Genomic DNA, 21,889 nt, shown 5'->3' with positions numbered 1-21,889 from the left:
TGTGGCTGCTGCTAATGTGGAGACAGAACAGGGAGTGGAGACAAAGATGAAGAACACCGTTTCAGGGAGTCAGCTACTCATTGAGCCTCATCCCGTGCTCACTCCTAGCTTCTGGTTTCCCGCCTACGGAACGAAGGGAACAAACCACTAGTCCACCAGCTCAGCTGCTGGAGGCGGAGTGAACAGATCAGAGCCCTGGCCTGCATGGAGCTCACATTCCATCCGTTGAGGCCTATGAAAGGTGGTGGGAACGGGAATGGAGATGGAGATGTGAGGGTGAAGAACAGTTTATGTCAGACTACCGGAGGAAAGGGGACTGGATATGAGAATTGGGAGGGGGGGAGGGAGAGAGTGGGGGTACTGGGAAGTGAGATTATGGAAAGGGCGCAGTGCTGGTAATGACAAACCTAGGGCAGGCCACGGGAAAGAGCAGCGGAGAAGGATGGGGCTGTTCCTACAGGAGAGGGGCCACGGACCTGGGAGGCTGGGGCCACCAGGAGTCACCGCAATGGATCCTGACTCCGCCAGGACACTGTCAGGCCTCCCTGAGAGGAGGTCACACTTGGTGAGTAGGAGCCGGGTACAATGCAGGGTGGAGGAACGAGGCCTCAGGGGGAGCAGGTCGCAGGTCGCAGACAGCCTTGTAGGCCTGGGGAGACCTTCGCTGGGATTTCATTCTAACGGGATCTGACTGCTCACCCGGGAAATGTCTTCCCCTCCTACTCCCATGATAGTCTTACCGGAGAGGGAGCCGTTACACCTGCCTTTCAGGACTGTTAAAGGATTTGAGAAAACAAACAAGCACCTAGAAGGTTCCTCGAACCATGATGGGAACTCTCATGGTTACACCTGCTGGCGCCTGCCTGAGCTGAGCCCTGTGGGGGTGCGTGGTCTCTGCCGGGGCAGGAGACGGTGAGAACAGCAGCCAATCTGGGCTGCAGCCCCAGCTCTCAGACTTGAACTCCCAGAAGGCCCAGCTAAGAAACAACCACGGCGCAGGGTTGTGGGCACCTCCGTTCTCCTCTCAGGGGTTTAGGTGCCCAGATGAAAAATTCGAGAGCGAGAGCCGGGTGAGCCAGACAATTGTCAAGGTTCCACCCAGTTCAGGCGGCGGTGGAGGGGACCTATCTGGCTGTGAGAGAGACAGAAGTGTAAACTATAACGAGCTTCAGCGAACCAACCGGACAAGATGAGCCAGTCTTCCAACGGGAGTTACCTGAGAAGACCTCTTGGAGGAAATGGGCCTTGGTTGGAGCAGGGAAGAGCTTGTGGAAGAATCTAGAACTGAGAGTGCGATGGTAAGGGGGGCTGGACATCAGGTGAGGACTTGAGAATTCGCTGGTACTCAAGAAAGGAAAGGCATGAGGAAAGCTCTGAGAGTTTTGCTTGATAGCCAGACTTTTATTTCTTTTTAAATATTGTTACTGATTTCAGAGAGGAAGAGAGAGGCAGAAAAAGAAACATCGATGAGAGAAAATCATTGATTAGGTTAGCCAGACTTTTTTAAAATGATAGTAGTGGTGGTGAGCCTCATGGGCTTGTCACTGACATATTCAATATCCAGCTGCGACTTGGCGATGGAAAGGCAATTAGCCATTAAAACAGAGCACATACAGCCGAAACCAGTTTGGTTCAGTGGATAGAGCGTCTGCCTGTGGACTAAAGGGTCCAGGGTTCAATTCCTTGGTTGCAGACACATCCCCAGTAGCAGGTGTGCAAGAGGCAGCTGATCAATGTTTCTCTCTCATCGATATTTCTAACTCTCTATCCCTCTCTCTTTCCCTCTGTAAAAAAAAATCAGTAAAATACAATACATTAAAAATATAAAAATAAATAAATAAAACAGAGCACATACAATGAAGCCACATGCCTTTAAAAAAAATTTTAATAAAAATACATGTTTACCCCTAGCTGGTTTAGCTCAGTGGATAGAGCGCTGACCTGAGGACCAAAGGGTCCCAGGTTCGATTCTGGTCAAGGACACATGCCCAGATTGCAGGTTCGATCCCCAGTCGGGGGTGTGCAGAAGGCAGCTGATCAATGATTCTCTCTCATCATTGATGTTTCTCTCTCCTTCTCCCTCCCTCTGAAATCAATAAAAATATATATTTTAAAAAATACATGTTTAAAAAGCAAACAAAGACTTTCAAAACAGGTGCACATCAGAGATGGGGAGGAGACAATGTTGAATGCCTACTATGTGCACCACACAGAGCTTGGGAGCAGCCCCTATATTATTATTAATCCTCATTATAAATCTGCCAGGGGAATGTCTTCTTACTCCTATAAACCGAGACAGCCATAGCCAGTTTGGCTCAGTGGATAGAGTGTTGGCCTGTGGACTGAAGGGTCCTGGGTTCGATTCCAGTCGGGCATATGCATTGGTTGTGGGCACATCTCCAGTGTGGGGGTATGCAGGAGGCAGCTGATCAATGTTTCTCTCTCATTGATGTTTCTGGCTCTCTATCCCTCTCTCTTCTTCTCTATAAAAAAATCAATAAAATATATATATATATTTAAAAATCAAGACAGTCAGCAGTGGGCAAAGGACCTAAATAGACACTTTTCCAAAGAGGATATACAGACGGCCAAGAGACATATGAAAACATGCTCAAAGTCACTAATCATCCGAGAGATGCAAATCAGAACGACAATGAGGTACCACTCACACTGTCAGAATGGCTGTCATCAACAAATCAACAAACAAGTGCTGGCGAGGATGCAGAGAAAAAGGAACCCTCGTGCACTGCTGGTGGGAAGGCAGACTGGTGCAGCCACTGTGGAGAACAGTATGGAGTTTCCTCAAAAAACTGAAAATGGAACTCCCATTTGACCCAGTAATCCCACTTCTAGGAATATATCTCAAGAAATCAGAAACACCAACCAGAAAGGATATATGCACCCCTATGTTCATAGCAGCACAATTTACCATAGCTAAGATTTGGAATCAGCCTAGGTGCCCGTCAGCAGATGAGTAGATTAAAAAACTGTGGTACATCTACACCATGGAATACTTTGCTGCCATAAAAAGAAGGAACTCGTGCCATTTGCAACAGCATGGATGGACCTAGAGAGCATTATGCTAAGCGAAATAAGCCAGTTCGGAGAAAGATGAATATCACATGACCTCACTTATTTGTGGAATATAATGAACAACACAAACTGATGAACAAAAATAGAGCCGGGGGGGGGGGGGGGGGGGGGGGGACACAAAACATTTTAGAATATAGCAGAAGTAATCCTGTTATTTGCAGATTTTTAATATTTCCTATAACTTGTGTGATATTATACTGTTAGTACAGTTTTGGTAATATGATTATATTTAAAATCGTTTTCCTTGAAATATTAATGTTTATTGCACATAAGAAAGTAAAATATAAATTTAAAAAAAAACAGAAAACCAAGACAGTGAGCAGCATGCCCAAGCTCACTGTAGCTAGTAGCGGACATATGAACTGCTCTGACTCCAAAGCCCTTTCCTGTCCTCCAGTCAAAACACTGCTTACTGCCCAGCACGGGGACGGGGCTCAGCGGTTTAGCGACAACCTGTGAACCAGGAGGTCAGGGTTTGATTCCCATCAGAACACAGGCCTGGGCAGGCTCCATCCCCAGTGTGTGGGGCAGCGCATCAATTCTCTCTCATCGCTGACATTTCTCTCAACCTTCCTCTCTGACATCAGTAAAAATATACATTTTTATAAAACATTGTTTCTTCTCTCTGTGTGTGTGTGTGTTTTTCTTTTTTTTCTTTTCTTTTTTAATATATTTTATTGATTTTTTTTTTGCCCCCCTCCCTCCCTCCCATACATACCCTCCCTCCCCAGAGTTTTATGTCCATTGGTTGTACTTATATGCATGTACACAAGTCCTTCGGTTGATCTATTATCTCCCCCAGATCTTCCTCCCCTCCCCACTGTAATTTGACAGTCTGCCTGTTGCTTTACTGTCTCTATATCTGTCTCTTGGTTCATCAATTTATAATGTTCTTTATCATCCACAAATGAGTGAGGTCATGTGGTGTTTCTCTTTCACTGATTGGCTTATTTCACTCAGCATGATGTTCTCCAATTCCATCCAGGTTGCTGCAAATGATGAGAATTCCTTCTTTTTTATGGCAGCATATTATTCCATTGTGTAGATGTACCATAGTTTTTGGATCCAATCATCTGTTGACTAGGCTAACCAAGAAACAAAGAGAGAGGACCCAAATAAACAAAATCAGAAATGAAAGAGGTGAAATAACAACAGACCCCACCGAAATACAAGGGATTGTTACAAAATACTACGAACAACTCTATTCCAACAAACTGAACAACCTGGAGGAAATGGACATATTCCTAGAAAAATACAAACTTCCGAAACTCAATCAGGAAGAATCTAAAAATCTCAATAGACCAGTGACTTGGGAAGAAATTGAAACAGTCATCAAAAAGCTTCCAGCAAACAAAAGCCCAGGGCCAGATGGCTTCACAGGAGAGTTTTACCAAACATTCAAGGAATGTTTGGTAAACCTATCCTCCTCAGACTATTCCAAAAAATACAAGAGGAAGGAACACTTCCAAACTCCTTCTATAAAGCCAGCATCACCCTAATACCAAAACCAGATAAAGACAACTCAATGAAAGAGAATTACAGGCCAATATCCCTCATGAACATAGATGCCAAAATCCTCAACAAAATTCTAGCAAATCGACTCCAGAAGAACATCACAAAGATCATACACCATGACCAAGTAGGATTTATTCCAGAAATGCAAGGATGGTACAATATCCGCAAATCAATAAATGTGATACATCACATAAACAAATTGAAAGATAAAAATCATATAGTCATATCAATTGATGCAGAAAAAGCATTTGATAAAATCCAACACCCTTTCCTGATAAAAACTCTTAACAAGGTGGGAGTACAAGGATCATACCTCAACATAATAAAAGCTATATATGATAAACCCACAGCCAACATTATACTCAATGGGCAAAAACTAAAACCATTCCCTCTACAAACAGGAACAAGGCAGGGATGCCCACTCTCGCCACTCCTGTTTGACATAGTACTGGAAGTACTAGCCATTGCAATTAGACAAGAGGAGGAAATAAAAGGCATCCAAATTGGAAAAGAAGAAGTAAAGTTATCCTTATTTGCAGATGACATATTGTACATAAAAAAAACCAAAAGACTCCATTAAAAAACTAATTGACTTAATAAATGAATTTGGCAATGTAGCAGGATACAAAATTAATGCCAAGAAATCCATGGCATTTCTATACACCAACAGTGAAACTACAGAAACAGAGGCTAAAAAAGCAATTCCATTTACCATCGCACCAAAAAAATTAAGATACCTAGGAATAAATTTAACTAAGGAAGTAAAGGACCTATTTGCGGAAAACTACACGACACTGAAAAAAGAGATAGAGGAAGATGTAAGGAGATGGAAGAACATACCATGTTCATGGATTGGTAGAATCAACATCATCAAAATGTCCATACTTCCTAAAGCAATCTATAGGTTCAATGCACTCCCCATTAAAATACCAACGGCATATTTCACTGACCTAGAAAGAACTCTCCAAAAGTTCATTTGGAACAATAAAAGACCCCGAATAGCCACAGCAATCCTGAGAAAGAAGAGTAAAGTAGGAGGGATCTCAATACCAGACTTCAAACTATATTACAAAGCCACTGTTCTCAAAACAGCCTGGTACTGGCACAAGAACAGACATATAGATCAATGGAATAGAATTGAGAACCCAGATATCAACCCAAATCAATATGCTCAATTAATATTTGACAAAGGAGGCACGAATATACAATGGAAATATAAATGTGTTGGGAAATTTGGACAGACACATGCAAAAGAATGAAACTAGATCACCAACTTACACCATTCACAAAAATAAACTCAAAATGGATACAGAACTTAAACATCAGACGGGAAACCATAAAAATACTATCGATAGAAGCATCCACAGGTAGCAAAATCTCAGACGTATGCCAAAAGAACTTCTTCACTGATACTGCCCCTAGGGCAATGTGTGTGTGTGTGTGTTTTAATCCCAGTGTGTGTGTGTGTGTGTGTTTTAATCCCAGTGTGTGTGTGTTTTAATCCCAGTGTGTGTGTGTGTGTGTGTGTGTTTTAATCCGTGTGTGTGTTTTAATCCCAGTGTGTGTGTGTGTGTGTGTGTGTGTTTTAATCCGTGTGTGTGTGTGTTAATCCCAGTGTGTGTGTGTGTGTGTTTTAATCCCAGTGTGTGTGTGTGTTTTAATCCGTGTGTGTGTGTGTGTGTGTGTGTGTGTGTGTTTAATCCCACACAAGGGTCCATCTGCCCGCCTAACAGGTCACCACTGGGACTCAAAACCCCGGGCAGGTGGCCAGCCTTCGGGCACTGTGTGTAGAAGGAGTAGTGGGTGCCCTCCCTGCGCTCTCCTCCCCCAGAACCCCAGCCACCTCTCTCCCGCCTCACTCCACTGCCAGGGCAGGGGAGAGGGAAGGTCCTCCCATCCTCCCAGCCCTCTCAAACCTCCCGGGGCAGAACCCAAAACCAAACCCACTGCAAGGACTTAGCTGGGGACGCACGTGACGGGAGGGACGGACTGTGGGGAACTTTGTGAGCTCCTGGGGCTCCCTTTTGGGGGCGCAGTTTTTCCAGGCGGGAAAGAGGCCTCGGGCTGGGTCCGCCCTGGAGGCCGGCGCTGGGCCATCGCCCCGGGGCCCCCTCAGCCCGGAGGGGCCCGGCCAGGCCGTTCCAGCGGGAGGTGACCAAAAGGGGTCCTGGGACGTGCAGAGCCCCGTTCCGGCCAGGAAGGTGGCGCTTCGCCCGGCATCTCTGAGGCAGTCAGCAGCAGGGAGAGGTCTCCCTCCCCGAGGGTGCACGGGTTTCCGGGGGGGACCCCTGGGAGCCCCAAATTACAGCGATCTGCGCGGGCGACGCCACGTACCTTCCTGCTGAGGAACTCTCGGACCAGGGAGGCGGCCACCTCCTCCACGAAGAGGCTGTCCATGCCCGGCTCTGCCCACGAGGCCCGCCGCGCAGCCCCAGGCCCCGGGCTGTTGGCCAGGAAGGCCGCGTTGCCGTGGCGACGAGTCCACAGCGCCGGGAAGCCCCGCCCCTTCCTGGAGCCGGCGGGGGCGGGGCGTCCTTCAAACCCCGCCCCTGCGAGCGGGAGGCACCGGTGCCGCCCGGGCCGGCCACCCACTGCGGGCTGGGCTCCCTGCCCTGTCCGTCTGGGTGGCCTGGAACAGGTCACCGCTCCGGTCTGAGTCTGTGTTTCCCAAGACGAGACGTGGGGGGGATGTCTGCCTCCTTGGTCCTGGGGGAGTAAACCCGCAGCCAGCCACTTGGCCCCTGGAGGTCCCCGGCAGCACCTCCGCTGGCTCCTGGGGTCACCAGAGGCCCACCGACCTTCCTGGCCTGGACTGCGAGGGGCCCAGAAGCCCAGGGCTCCGTCTGCTCAGCACTGACATGAAAGGTCAAGTCCCTCCTCCACTGGGGAACTGCTTTCCCCCTAAGGAGGCCGTTGGTTATTGAGCGCCAAGCATTTGGCATACATTAGTATTGCATTTTTAATCCTACAACTTCCAGGCAGGTGCTTGCTACGGGTTCCCTTCAAAATGAGACACTGAGATTCGAAAAGCTTTTGATTTTGCTGTAGGTCTCACAGCTAGGAACTGGCAAAGCTGGATTCTGGCCAAACCCACGCCTTTGCCCAGTACCGACTCCCTCCAACTCAGTGACTTGGGGTACCCCATCTGCCCATCGCCTAGCGGATGAGTGAGTACAGCAGAAGGGGGCGCTCAGGCAACAGAAAGGTACTTGCTCACAATTCCAGAGGGCAAGGGTCCTAAATCAAAGTGTCAGCAAGTTTGGGATCTCCTGAGGCCTCTCCCCTTGGCTTGTAGCATGCGGTCATCTTCCTATGTCCTCACATGGTCTTCCCTCTGTACTTGTCTGTGTCCTAATCTCTTTTTCTTACAAGTCACCAGCCTGGCCAGTGTGGCTCAGTGAGTGAGCATCAACCTTTGAACCAGGAGGTCACGGTTCGATTTCTGGTCAGGGCACAGGCCCAAGTTGTGGGCTCCATCCCCTGTAGGAGCCATGCAGGAGGTAGCCAATTAATGATTCTCTCTCATCATTGATGTTTCTGTCTTTCTCTCCCTCTCCCTTCCTCTCTCCAAAATCAATAAAAATGGGGGAGGGGAATGTTTAAAGGACACCAGACATATTGGATTCGGACCCGTCCTAAAGGTCTCATTTTAACTTGTAGGCCACATTGAAGGTTCTATCTCCATACACAGCCGCTCTCTGAGGTAGCAGCTGAGGGCTTCAATGTGTGGATTTGGAGGGACACAATTCAACCCATAACACATATACTGTCACTTATGAATTTTTCAACCAACATACATATTTTTAAGTTTATTTTCAAAGGAAAGTGCTTCCAGGCAGTAATATTCACAAAATCACATGCTGGATGTGCTTGTTAAATCTCTAATACACAGTAAAACACATACCGAAGCGGAGAGTTATGTGCCCAGGGGAAAGGGCAGCCTCCATTTGCTAGCCTTCTGCTCAATTCCTAACTGCTTTCCCTGTGCTCTTGGGGGTCCCTGCGTCTTATGTCAGAGGTCAGGCAAGTCCAACTCCAACCACATCAGCTGGGTCTCCGGGTCCTGGCTGCAGAGATGGGACTATGTGAGGTGGCATGTCTCCTTGAGGTCACTAGAGGGCAGTGCAGGGCAGAAAGCTGCGGGCAGAGGTGGAGCGAGGGCCTGAGGCCTCCAGAGGAAAGAGATCTCCAGTCTCTGGCCACCTTTTGGCGCTGAGGTTGTGCCAAGCTTCACCATCAGAGAAGCTGTTGCAGGGGGCAGGTTTATAAGGAAGAAGGCGCTTTAACTCACACTGGGGTCCCTGTGCGGAGGTGAGCTCACATCGCCCCTAAGCCAGACAAGGCTGTGAGAAGCTGTATCTAATACTCGAGTAATTATTTAATTATTTGGAAATGTCTTTCCCACTAGGCCACATGCTCCTCGGTGGCAAGACCTGGCACAGTGCCTGGCACATGCCAGGTGCTCGTCAATGATCGCTGAGTGATTCGAAGTCTCTCCATTGCGTGGCTGTGGAAGCTGAGGCCTAGGACCACACAGTCAGTACAGGAGAGTGTGGGGTTCCACGCTGGCAGTGCCGTCACACCTACCAAGCGGGTGCTCCTACCCCAGAGTGGAGGAGCCAGAAAGGCGGCTTTGGGATCTGCATAACTCCGTCAACAGACAGACAGACCTGGGTTTGAATCCTGGGTCCAACAGGCAACACTGAATGTTCAGATGCTGGGTCTATAAATTGTGGGTGATCAATCCATCACTGTTCATTGAGCACCTACTTTGTGTAGGCAGTGAACAGAGAGAACAAAACAGATAAAACCCTTTCTCTTAAGCAGGGCTTTACCTTCTAAGTTGGGAGGAACAAAAAGAGTAAAATGGTAAATTAGAAGAAGATAAGTTAGGAATAATAAAGCAGGAAGTCCAGCGGGAAATGGAAAGGATGCAGGCGAGCAGTGGGGTTCACTGTTCTAAATAGCGTGAGCCTGCCACCAGCCTGGAGCAGAGCTGGCTCAGGGTATGTGCCCGTGGTGAACTGAAGGCAGGCAGGCAGTGCAGGCGGAATGGATGTGGCGTCAGCGGGATCCTGGCTGCAGGCCGGTCCCCAGGGAGCTCTGGGGCGCGGATGGCAGAAAGGTGTCAGCCACCCTCGACGCCTGTGCCCCTATCTGTCCATCTGTCCGTCAGGGGCTGCGGGCTGCCCCAGCAGTGGAAAGGGAGAGGCAGAGAAATGGTCCAGGGCAGCTAGCCCTCCTTCTGCAAGGCAATGTCTGCTGGAGGGGCAGCTGCTGGGAGGGGCACGCCAGTGGGAAGGGCCTCTATGAGGGGCCAGTTAAGACAAGAGGTAAGAGAGGGAGCCAAGCAGGTATTGAGCAGAGGGCACAGCCAGAGGGAAGGCGCTGAGCTGGGAGAGTGCCTGGCAAGTTCCCGGGAGTGTGCGTGCGCGCGCACGCGCGCGCGCGCGCGCGCGCGCGCGCGTGCGTGCGTGCGTGTGTGTGTGTGTGTGTGTGTGTGTGAGAGAGAGAGAGAGAGAGAGAGAGAGTGCTAGCTATTCACATGGCATCTGTGCGTGTGTGCATGCAGGATGTGGGTGGCTGGATATGTGTGTTGTTCATGCAAGGGTCTATGTGTGCCTGCAGGCATGTGTGTGAGTGGTGAGTGTGTTCTTCATGTAGAATGGTGTGTACACATGTGCACGCATATCCACGTGCACAGAGAACCTTATGGACTGCTGTGAGGCCGGGCTCTTTCTCTGCGTGAGGTGGGAGCCATTGCAGGTACCGGAGGGAAGGTTGACAGGATTGGACTGACCTCAAGGCCCCGTGAGGGGTGAGGGCGAAGAGGCTCCTGGGGGTCCTCACGCCTCTGCATTGGCCACCTCCACCTGAGGATGGGGCACAGAGGCGCTCACCAAAGCTCTGTTCACAAGGCCTGAGGCAGAGGGTTGCAAAGACAAGGGGAGGGGCCCTAACGCAGGGGCGGGAGGCAGGAGGTGGGAGGCGGGGTTCATGGGCCCTGGACCACGTCTTGTGATGTAATTGTGAAGAGCAGTCGAGAAGGAAGGGGGCTCACTGGAGATCAGTCGTCCCCAGGCCTGCGCACAGCTCACAGGGCTCTGTCAATGATGCCCCAAATAATTAAAACGAGACTGCACTCCCCCTCCTCCCTCCTCTGGGGAGGGATGTTCATCTGCAAATAAATTAAAACCAAATTCAGCAATTTGCATGACTCCAACTCACAGGCTGGCTAAGCTGCCAGCTACTCCAGGCACATGCCTGGCTGGCTGTCTCCCTCTGACTGTCCACACAGGTGAGGGGATTGGGGGACCATGGGGGTCATGAGGCCCCCATTCATCTTTCTGTTGGGGTGGGGGCTGTCTAAGGGGGCTGCCCACTGGCGGGTCTGAGTGGCCTCTGAGCTCCCCCACTCCTCCCCCCTCACACACACACCATTTACATCTGGGGACGAGAAAGCTTTGGCTGACCCAGGTCCGGGGAGAGGTGCTGCATTGAATGGGTTGATGTGACAGGACTTCGAAAAGCAAACACAAGGCTCTGTAAAGTCAAGGGGGAACTGCATTAGGCAACCTGAACAAGCCAACAGTGCCAGCCCAGCCCTGCTTCTGCAGAACCAGGCGCCAGGGGACAAGCCCAGCCCTGGGGAAGGCCAAATGGGTGGCCCCTGCAGCCTGTCTCTCCGGGGGAAGGGCCAGGCCGTCCCGCGAGCAGAGACAGGAGTCTTGACTCCAGGAGGGCGTGGGAGAGGCGGGGCTCCAGGCCCCACGGCTGACAGGACCCAGTGGCCTCTGCCCCAGGCCAGTCAGTGGCAGTGGCTCTGGCCCAGGGGCTGGCTACCCCAGACCAGGACACCTCATACATGAAGGAACCAGGGGTGGGAGGAGGGGGCAGGGAGGGGACTCTTAGGGCCTAGAAGGGCAAGTCCTCCCTGTCATGAGGACATGCCCTGCCCATCTGTAGGCTCTTCAAGCGGGGGGGGGGGGGGGGGGGGGGGGGCAAGGGGGGGGGTGTCATCTCACCATGCTGAGAGCCCGGGCACCTGTATCATCCTGGCAAAGGCTCGGGGCTCAGCCCGCTTGCCATGCATGTCCTACACACAGAGCCCTCTCTGACACCCAGGGTCAGCAGTGGGGTGGGGGTGGGGGGTTGAAGGCGGGGAAGGGGTGGAGAGGAGAGGAAAGGCCTGGTGCCCAGCCCTGGGGAAGCCGATAGGCTGTGTGTTATAATAATGTAAGCCCTCTAATGTATGAAATAATTACTGTGTGAAATGCTTGCTGTATGGAAACCCCCAATACTCTGTAACTTCCAAAATTGATGAGCACCCCACTATTTTTATGTATAAGCTCTGAGCCCTTAACGTGTAAACGCCCTGCTCCTAGCATAAGGCACACCGTCTGACCCACAGTGATGAGGACACCACGACGCTCCGGGAGACAAGCCCCTGATTGCTCTGCTGTGTGAGCCTGAACCAGCTGCGGCTGCCTGCCTGTCTCTGTTTTCATTGTCTGTCCTTCAGTGTGCATGGCTGGGTGGCTTTGCCAGAGCCCAGGACCCACTAGGAATAGGTAAATAAACCCTGTGTGAGTGCACACTCATTCTGTCTTGTGTGTTCATGTTTTCCGGTTTGGCTCAGCTGTCTAGACATTAAAGTACCAGGGGATAGGCCGTTATTGCTGACTCCTGGTCACCTGCGTTTGTCCAAGTCTAGACAGATAATCAAGTAATTGGGGCCTAATTGGGACAGTGAGGCTCTGTTCCGGGAGTGGGAGGACCCCATGGGCAGGACACGGGACCCAGGCACAGCCCCTTCCCTGGCTCACAGTCCTGCTCGGATCCTTCTCGCCCCTCTGTTCCTGCTCCCCCTGCTCCTCCATGCACCCAGCCCCACCCGGCCTGGGCCCGCCGGTTACACTCCCCACAGGTGGTCCTCACCTCAGCTGGGCACTGCCCCCTCCAAGGGGGCATTTTCATTCTCCTCGCACGGGGGGGCTCCTGGAGTTTTGTGGTCAGGGCAGGAGATACAGGAAGTCCCAGATGACTTGGGAAGATTTGCTCCCCGTCCTCACTTGGTAAGCGCAGTCAGCCACGCCGGGCCATACGGCCACGCTTTTGCGCAGGCTGACCCCCCTGCAGGCTGCGCCCCTGCAGGCTGACCCCCCTGCGGCTGACTCCCCTGCAGACTGACCCACTGCAGGCTGACCCCCCTGCAGGCTGACCCCCCTGCGGCTGACCCCTCTGCGGCTGACCCCCCTGCAGGCTGACCCCCCTGCAGGCTGATCCCCTGCAGGAGCAGAGGAGGAGTTTGGACTTAGTCTCCGGGCAGTTGGGAGCCACCGACGATCCTGGGCCTTGCCGGGGAGTGGAGTGTCCGAGTGACGTGGCCAAGGCATCTGCCACGGCTTGCCTGGCCAGGCCCTTTCTCCCGGAGGAATAGCCTTGAGATGAGGAGCTTCCATGGAGAGCATGTGGCCTTTCCCAGCGGACTTTTGCTGAGTGGCCATGGTGTGGGCTCCACACTGCCCACAAAAGCCTTTCCCAGGAAAAGCTCGGGGAATCACTGAAGATTGCCAACCGGAAGTAAACGGAGGACCTTCCCGGGGCTCCCCTGGCGCTTGGTGGAGTCTGTGTGCATCTCACTAACATCCCAGCGCTGGCGGTGATAGGAGTAGATACACAGGACGAAATCCCACCAGGACTCCTCCTCATGGCCTCATCCAAGTACTCCTCCCAAAGGCCCATCTCCTAATCCCAGCACATGGGGGCGAGGACCGGACATATTAATTGGTGGGGCAGGGGGAGCATTCAGCCCACGACAGTGTGTGTGTGCAATGCTCCCTTACCTTCTGGCCGTCTCGTCGAGCTTCTCCAAGGAGCCCAAGTGTGAGCAGGCCTTTGAAGGGAAGAGCAGGGCAATGAGTTGGGCCGTGAGGTCAGGGCAATACCTCTTCCTTCTCTACAAACCCACCATTCTTTTCCTAGTAGCGGGGACCCTTACTTTGGCTAGAGGCAGCCCCTAGTTGCTCCTGGTCCCAACTCTGCCTATGTGGGCAGCCACATGCCCACAGGGGCCCCTAAGCAGGGCTGAGCCATACCCCAGAGAGATATCTCTCTGTCTCTCTCTCTCTCTCTCTCTCTCTCTCTCTCTGTCTCTCTCTCTCTCTCTCTGTCTCTCTGTCTCTCTCTCTCTCTCTCTCTCTCTCACACACACACACACACACACACACACAGGCCCCAGCTGGCTCAGCCAGCCCAGCCCAGGCTCAGGCCCGTGAATGAAAAAGCCTTCTTGAATGCTCCAGCCTCATCAGACAATTAACGCGATTGCACCATTGAGCCTTCCCCAAACCACAGAACATGAGCGAATCAGTGACTGCCGTTGTCCTAACCATTACGTTTGGGGTAATTTGCTATGCAAAAATAGACAACTAAAACAAATTGCAGCCAGCAGGCTATCATCCTCGCCATTCAAGCTCCCAAGTTCAGAGAGTGACAGTTGAGAGAGCGAGGGACGCTCGGTTACAGGGACACCCAGGCGCTGAGGAGGCCCAGGGCTGGGGCCTGTGTCTGGTTGGCTCGGTGACGCCCTCCTCAGCCTGCACCACCCACGCAGGTCCCGTGGGCATCGCTCCTGGACCGGCCCAGGAGCCATCGCTCTCCTCCTTCAGTGGTGCCTGTGGCAATACACTCAGCCTCGTGAGCAATCAGAGATGTGCAAATGAAAGCCAGGCTGTGACTCACCGGATTGGCCAAGTGACGATCCACCAGGAAGGACCTCCTGGGTCCCAGGGCCGGAGGGCAGCGACCTGTAGGGGGGTGAGCAGTCTCACTAAAATACAAAAGGTCAGCTGAAACCGGCTTGGCTCAGTGGATAAAGCGTCAGCCTGCAGACTAAAAGGTTCCAGGTTCGATTCCGGTCAAGGGCATGTACCTTGGTTGTGGGCACATCCCCAGTACGGGGTGTGCAAAAGGCAGCTGATCAATATTTCTCTTTCATCAGTGTTTCTGACTCTCTGTCCCTCTTTCTTCCTCTCTGTAAAAAAATCAATAAAATATTTAAAATAAATAAAATAAAATACAAAAGGTTCGTTTCCTCCAGTTCAGCCAGCCCACTGCTGAGTCCGCTCCCGGGGGGGAATATTTGCCCACGCCGCACACAGAGGCCTTGTCAGTAACTGCAAATGGAAGTGGGCACTTCCCCATGAACAAGAGCCGGTGACATGTGGGCCACCACCACCCGTGTTATGTTATGCCACGTGTAGGCCACAGCACAGATGACATACACAGACTACATACATAAGTGGCACATGGCACAGCAACGCTGGCATTGAAAGGTCTCTAAAGCATACTGTGAGGCGAAAGGGCATCTGTACGGCATGGTATTTGTGTAAACAACCTTCCAGAAAGCACTTGGCAAAGGGAGCCGAAGTCACCGGCACGCTGCCAGGGCCACGCAGCTAGCACGCAGCCGATGCAATGCTGACAGGCGGCCCCGCTTCCATCTGCGCCCCTACTACGTGCACCCTATAGTACAGAGCCGTGGTCGGCAAACTCATTAGTCAACAGAGCCAAATATCAACAGGACAATGATGGAAATCTCTTTGGAGAGCCAAATTTTTAAAACTTAAACGATATAGGTAGGTACGTTGTTATTAACTTAATTAGGGTACTCCTAAGCTGGCCTTTGTTATAAACGTCTCAATCTGATTGAGGCATGTGGCTCAAGAGCCGCGGTTTGCCGACCACTGGTATAGAGGACCCGCACAGAATCAGTATTTGAGGATCAGCTGTGATGATATGTATGCTCTGTTCAAAACCTAGCCTCCCTTTTCCAAGCAGCCCCGCAAATAAATGCAGCACATTTGCATTTCCTTTGTCAATATTCTATACACCTGCCGACGGGAGCATTAGCAGCCTGCGTGGCCCCTGCGTGTCTCCGCACAGACACCTCCTATTATCCGAATCAATGGTTCCAGAGCTCCGTTTGAGAGCACTACCTTTCTTAAGGGAAATAAAGAGCTTTTGTGTGAAAGTCCAACTCGCCCTTCACCAACAGCCTCCTTCCTGGTGAGAACGGCCGAAGAGGTGATGGTTGGGGCCCAGGTGGGCTCTGAAATTCCATGGAGGGTTCAGCGGGGGAGAGCTGATAGTCTCATTTCACAGCAAATCCTGGGAAACAAGAGGGTATGTGTAAGGACCTGCAGAGCTTCCGAGTTCCTTCTGCCGCCAGACACCCCAGCACAGTGCTTACAACTCAGACTGCTCGGGTTCCACTCCTGGGCCCGCCAGCTATTGGCTCTGTGACCTTGGGCCCATAACCTAATCTCTCTGAGTTTTGGTTTCTTCTTCCCGCAAACACAGAGAGCAGTGAGGCTTGGGAGGATTATATAAACCCATACGGTACCCGAAAGGGATTAGGAACCTGCCAAGCAGAGACCGAGGCTGTATACACACGAGCTGCTGTTATCACACAGCCCTCTGCGAGCAAGTGCAGAGGCTCAGGGTTGGGTGTGAGATTTTCACGTCCCCGATACACATGCCTCCTCTAAGAGCAGCGTGGTGGCCTTCCCTAACCCAAGGCATCAAGAATGACTCTCTCCCTCCTTCCCTCCAGCACCCAATTGTCTCCATCGAGGGTGCCCATCTCTTCCTCGCAGACGGTCCAGCTCCCACAGCTGACCAGCCTCCTCGTCACACCCAGCCTGGGTTTTTCCTCACTTTGAATGAAGCCTGGGCCAGCCTGGGCCAGCCTGGGCCACCTCTTGCCGTCCTCCTCGGGGTGAGCAGACACAGGGCTGGGCCCACAGGAGGGACCGGGGAAGGACGGAGCGCCAGCTGACACACAGGGCCGAGGCAGCTGAGCGGAACTGCTCTGTGATCGGCTGGCAGCAGCCCCCCTGCAAAGCCGGCCACAGAGCACGGCCTCCTGCAGGCGCTTGTCTCCCAAGCCGGGAGCCTGACCGGCTGATTCCTGCACTTTGTCCCGATCTGACCCGAAAGCAGGTGCCCTAGCAACCCTGGCCCTCCATGACTGGGGGGGGCTGGAATGTGCTGCGAGCCAGGTGCCCCTGAAGTAACCCAAAGGCCTTGCTCTTCCTGCAGCTTCGGCCTCTGAGTCTCCAGCTGGAACCGAGACCATGAGCTGTGCAGAGACATACCAGACAAATCAGACACGTGTGCCAGGCCAGTGCCGGGGCCAGGAGCCTTGTGGTCTCCTCCCTGGTAGCCGTGCTCACATGCCCAGCTAGCCCACCCACCCGGGTGCCCAGAGCAGCCACACCCAACCTCCCCCTAACAGAGCCAAGCCCTGCATTTCTAAATACAATTCTTCTTACTATTACATACGTGTATTTGTAAAAGTCTCCGACACTGTTGGAAACTACTGAGAAGCACAGAGGAAAAAGTCAGACATCACCACTAGTTCTGCATCCCAGAGCTCTCTGTGTCTAACCCTGCACTTCTGTCCTCTCATGACAGACAGACACCTGAGCTTCAGCGACACCCAGTAAAAAGACTTGGGTAACCGCCCCGACCGCCAACTAGTGCCATTGGTGTTTACACGTGGTCTAGGAGATTCCCAAAAAAATTCAAATCAAGCCCAAGCTCGGGGTTCAGACACATGGACCCCGTCTACGAGATGAACGGGTGTGGGGCTGTCACGGTTAGTGCTGTGTGTCAGCTTGGCCAGGTGATGGGGCTCAGTGGTCCGGTCAGACACTCACGGTGTTCCTGAGAGGGTACTCTTAAAGAGGTGGTTAACATTTAAACCATAGGCTGTGAGGAAAGCTGATGGCCCTCTAGTGTAAGTGTCCTCCTCCACTCAGTGGAAGGCCTTCAGAACAAAGACTGAGGTTTTCTCAGAGAAGGAGCTTGGCCTCGAGAATGCCCCCTGGAGGCCCTGCTTGAGGTGAGAGGTGCACGCCCAGGCCTGCAGGGTCTCAGTCAGCCAGGAGGGGACGCTGTGGCCCCGGAGCTTCCGTGGAGCCGCAGTGGCTGGGGGAAAAGCAGAGCTGCTGCTGACCAGCAGGCCTGGGCGGTGGTCAGAGCCCCAGCTGGGAGGCCAGGCCCCAGGGTCACATGGGCAGCCCAGCACCGAGACCATCCCCATCCCCACGTGGAGACCAGAAGGCCCCGGAGGTGCCGCTTCTCTCTGAGGGCTGACACGGGTAAGCATGCAGTCCAGGCTCCGGGACAGGGAGCAGGATCCAGACCAGCGTCCCAGGCTGCCGGTCCCCAGGAGGGAAGCCCAAGCTGTGTGCGGGTCCAGCTTTGGCTTCCCCTGGCTCTCTCCTTTGTCCTCCGTGGCCCCTGGGGGCTCCATTAATAAGAGGCCATCTCCCTGCCTTTCCAGGCTGGTGCTAGTGGCCATGGCCCCGCAGTAGCTTATGTTCCCAGTTCAGCCAGAGGCTCAGCAAGCTGCCCAGCGACTGGGTCCAACGTTGCCCAACGAAGAGCTAACTCAGGGCCCTGCCAGCCCCACAGGCCACTCGCCTTTCATTCACCTGTTCCCCAGGCTCCTGTCACCTCGAGCCCCACACGCCACCCCACGGAGGGGCAGCCTGACTGAGGAGAGGAGGAAAGGACAGCTGTGGGAAGGATAGCGGGTGAGTGCGCAGTACTCACCACTCGCTCACCCTGCTCACCCCGCTCACCTCACTCAGCAGGCAGGTGGGGCAGGGAGAGAGGCCGCAGTGCTGAGCGCTGGCCCTCCCACACTTGACTTCTTACCTGTGAAGGGAAGGGGGATTGAGTGGCCGTGAAGTGCCCTCCAGCTCCATGTGCTCTGGGAGCAGCATCGGACGGGAACTCAGCCCGCCGCCGCCACTGTTACTGGCAGAGCCTCCTCCTGGTCTCCCGCCTCTGGGCAAGCCCCAGCCAAGCCGTCCTCCACGCCAAAGTCCCGTGTCCTCCCCGGGGCTAGTCCCTCCTATGGCTGCCTCACCCAGACCACAGGCCTCCGGACCAGGGCTCTGCCGTCTGCTCAGCCTCACCGCCCTGCTCTCCCAAGATCTACTCCACCCCCTGCTGGTCCCTTACTTAGCCTATGTCCGTGGTCGGCACACTCATCCGTCCACAGAGCCAAATATCAACAGCACAACGATTGAAATCTCTTTTGAGAGCCAAGTATTTTACGCTCAAACTTCTTCTAACGCCACTTCTTCAACATAGACTCGCCCAGGCCGTGGTACCTTGTTGAAGAGTCACACTCAAGGGGCCAATGAGCCGCATGTGGCTCGAGAGCCGCGGTTTGCCAACCACGGCCTCAGCCTATGTCATTCTCACTCACCCCTCCACACATTCCCTTCAGCCAGCCCAGCTCTGCTCCCCCTCCCCCACAGGCTCCCTGGTCCTCACAGCCCTGGCCCATCCTGATCTGTCTCCCCGGTGACACTGGAACGGCCACTGTCTTCTCTCCCCGCACCCTGTCCTTCCTCACTGCTCCATCCGTGAATGTTTAGTCCATGCTCAGGACTGTCCCCCTCCAGCTCAGTGCCCTTGCAGTTCGGGAGAAGCAGGTGTGGGTGGAAGCCCTGTGCTCCGGGGCTTCTCAAACCCCTCTTCCCCTGCCACCCCGAGCCTTCCCCTGAGACGGTGCCTACAGCCGTCCCCATCGGCTTAGTCACTCCACAAATGTGTTAAGAACCTACTCTGGCCGAAGCCGGTTTGGCTCAGTGGATAGAGGGCCGGCCTGTGGACTGAAGGGTCCCGGGTTCGATTCCGGTCAGGGGCATGTACCTTGGTTGCGGGCACATCCCCAGTAGGGGGTGTGCAAGAGGCAGCTGATCGATGACCCTCTCTCAAGGATGTTTCTAACACTATTCCTCTCTCTTCCTCTCTGTGAACAATCAATAAAATATATTAAAAAAAAAAAAGAAGAAGAAGAAGAAGAAGAACGTACTCCGCTCTAGGCACCCATGCCATGCCTTGTGTGGGGGCTTGCACATAGTGGGTCCTCAATGTTTGGTGACTTTGAACTCGAAGACACAAAACCACATTTCTGGGAAGTGCCTGGCGACACCTGTTCCCACTGGATCCTTATGCTGTTCCTCCAGGGGAGGTGCTGCGACCTCGCTTTACAGCCACGACGGGAACTGGGGGAAAGGTGAAGGGAGGGAGCCGTGCATCACAGGGGCCCCGGGGAATGAACGCTGGAACATGGGGGAGGCCCACAGAGGCTGACTCCTGCCAGCCCAGCCACGGTGGCTGCACCGGGGACAGGAGGCCAGCTGGGAAACCACAGACAGGAAAGCCCGGAGCCAGCCCCTTGGAGCCCGCGCTGACCCAGAGAAGACAAGTCCCACAGCTGCTCCCCAGCACGAGCTTCCCAAGCAGGTAAGACCTCTGCCAGAGCTGACTAATCCCGCCTAATGAAACACGATGACGTGGTTTTCCTCCGAGATGAGTGACAAGAGGCAATCTGGATTTTGCAGGAGAAAACAAGAGCGGGAGATCAAAGCAAGAGCCCACAGAAGCCACCGCACACATAAAAATAAACAGTGAGCAAGAGCGATGGCTGTCCTTCCGGCCATGCTCTAAAACCGCCGTCTGAAATGGCACCGCCGAGGCATATGCTGTGGTCCCAGGCTACATCGGTGCGACCGCAGCTGAAATAAGGAGATGGCCTCACACACCTGGGGACAAGGGGTCACCTGGCCATAAGCTTGGGGGGCGGGGGGAGGGGGGGACCCCAAGCAACCTCAGATGAGAGGCGGGTGTCAGCGTGGTGGCCCTGCGGGACAGGCAGACCCCACTCTGGGCAGATGTACCCCCCAGCTCTTGCCTGGGCTGCTGTACCGGCCCTCTCTGCTCTCTCCTCAACTCCAGACTTGTGTCTCCAACCCATGACCACCTTGCTGTCCGGGCAAGCCTTCCAGAAACAACCAGCCCCACCCGTCTCTTGCTCAGAGACACATGGAACCCAAGTGTCCCTGTGAACCCCACAGAGCACTGCGGTGTCAAAGTTTTAGGGGGTGGGGGTCAGTCCTCCAAAGCTACTCTTTCCTTTTTACCTACAACGGCCCGGCTGCCCGGCCATTAGATGCACAGAAGGCCTGGGCTCTCCTCCATCGCCCTGGGTTCCCAGACATGGGGACAGGTCCTTGGTCACTTTCCATGTCCCTGGTCACTTCTTACTCTGAACTCCACTCTGTCCAACTCCTGATCCCTTCTCACGTGATCAGAATTCCTAGGGGAGTAAGCGGTAGAGACACACGTCCGACTGGGGGCAGAGGCACGTGGGCTTCCCCAGAGCCTGGAGGCCCCCTGGCGCTTTCTCTCCCGCCCCCTCACCCCCTGCAGCCATCTCCCCTGGCCCTCGTCTCCCCTGGCCCCGGTCTCCCCTGGCCGGGGGGGTGGGGGGGGAGGTGAAAGAGAAGGGGGAGAGAAAGGCACTGCCCAAGCTGGTTAGAGACGATCTTCCTAAAGCCAGGGCTGAGAGCCAGAACTGTGAGATTTCAGGGGAGGGAGATGTGGGAACAATCAGGGAAGGCTGCCTGAAGGAAGGGGCGGAGAGGAGGGGGACCGGAGGCCAGGGATACCAGCGTGAACACAGTGTCCGAGTTTCTTAAACTGGCCGAGGCCTCCGGGGCTGGGCCCACCTTGTGCACCTCCTGGGAAAGCTCGGGGCCACTAATCACATTCCTCAGATGCTTTAGCTCCGAGCCTGGGAACGCTAAGCTTTTAAACCTCGCACCAGCCCACCTGCTGGAACAGGTCCCCAGGCTGCTGCTCCGGCTCCCACACAGGCCTTACCTCCAGAGCCTGGAAACCAGCTGCTCAGCCCTGCCTGGTGACCCATGGCTTCACTGTTCTGTGTGTGCGTGTGCATGTGTGCGCATGCATGTGTGTGTGCGTGTATGTGTGTGCGTGCGTGTGTGTGTGTATGTGTGTGTGTGTGTATGTGTGTCTGTATTTCTGAGCCATTTAAAAGTCAGTTAGACACCGGTGTCCCTGAGTACACATTTAGCCCTGGGCACGTTTCCTAAGAACATTCTCTTACGGACCCACAGTGCACGGCCCAGATCGGGATGTGGTCATTGATTCAGTGCGGTTCCTTCATCCGAATCCGCATTCAGCTTCCCCGTGTCCCACAGCCACTGGCTCTGACAAGGCTTCCTGGCCATTGGCATATGAGCCCAGGCTGGGAAGCCACCGCCAGGCCCCCTCCTCTTCTCAATCCCAGGGCGTGGAGGAGGTTGGAGGGTGGGGGCTGGTGGCTACAGCCCAGGCAGAGGCATTAACCCCTTCCCTGCAGCTCCGGGCAGTCTGGCCCCTGGCT

General features: G+C 53.7%; 1 protein-coding gene across 1 annotated transcript in view; it reads right to left on the bottom strand.

The window, feature by feature from the left end:
- Positions 1 to 7,111, bottom strand: part of MINDY4 (MINDY lysine 48 deubiquitinase 4) — an 85,691-nt gene extending 78,580 nt beyond the window's left edge. Inside the window, exon 1 of the mRNA XM_036453803.2 lies at positions 6,943 to 7,111. Within this exon, the coding sequence (XP_036309696.1) occupies positions 6,943 to 7,005 (63 nt within the window). The 5' untranslated portion in view covers positions 7,006 to 7,111. The remainder of the gene's footprint in view (positions 1 to 6,942) is intronic.
- Between the last annotated feature and the right edge of the window lie 14,778 nt (positions 7,112 to 21,889).

Source organism: Pipistrellus kuhlii, unplaced genomic scaffold, assembly GCF_014108245.1.
Source record: "Pipistrellus kuhlii isolate mPipKuh1 unplaced genomic scaffold, mPipKuh1.p scaffold_m20_p_26, whole genome shotgun sequence".
NCBI classification, from domain to species: Eukaryota; Metazoa; Chordata; class Mammalia; order Chiroptera; family Vespertilionidae; genus Pipistrellus; species Pipistrellus kuhlii.
The sequence above is the reverse complement of the archived record's forward strand: the minus strand, read 5'-3'. Positions and strand labels throughout refer to the sequence as shown.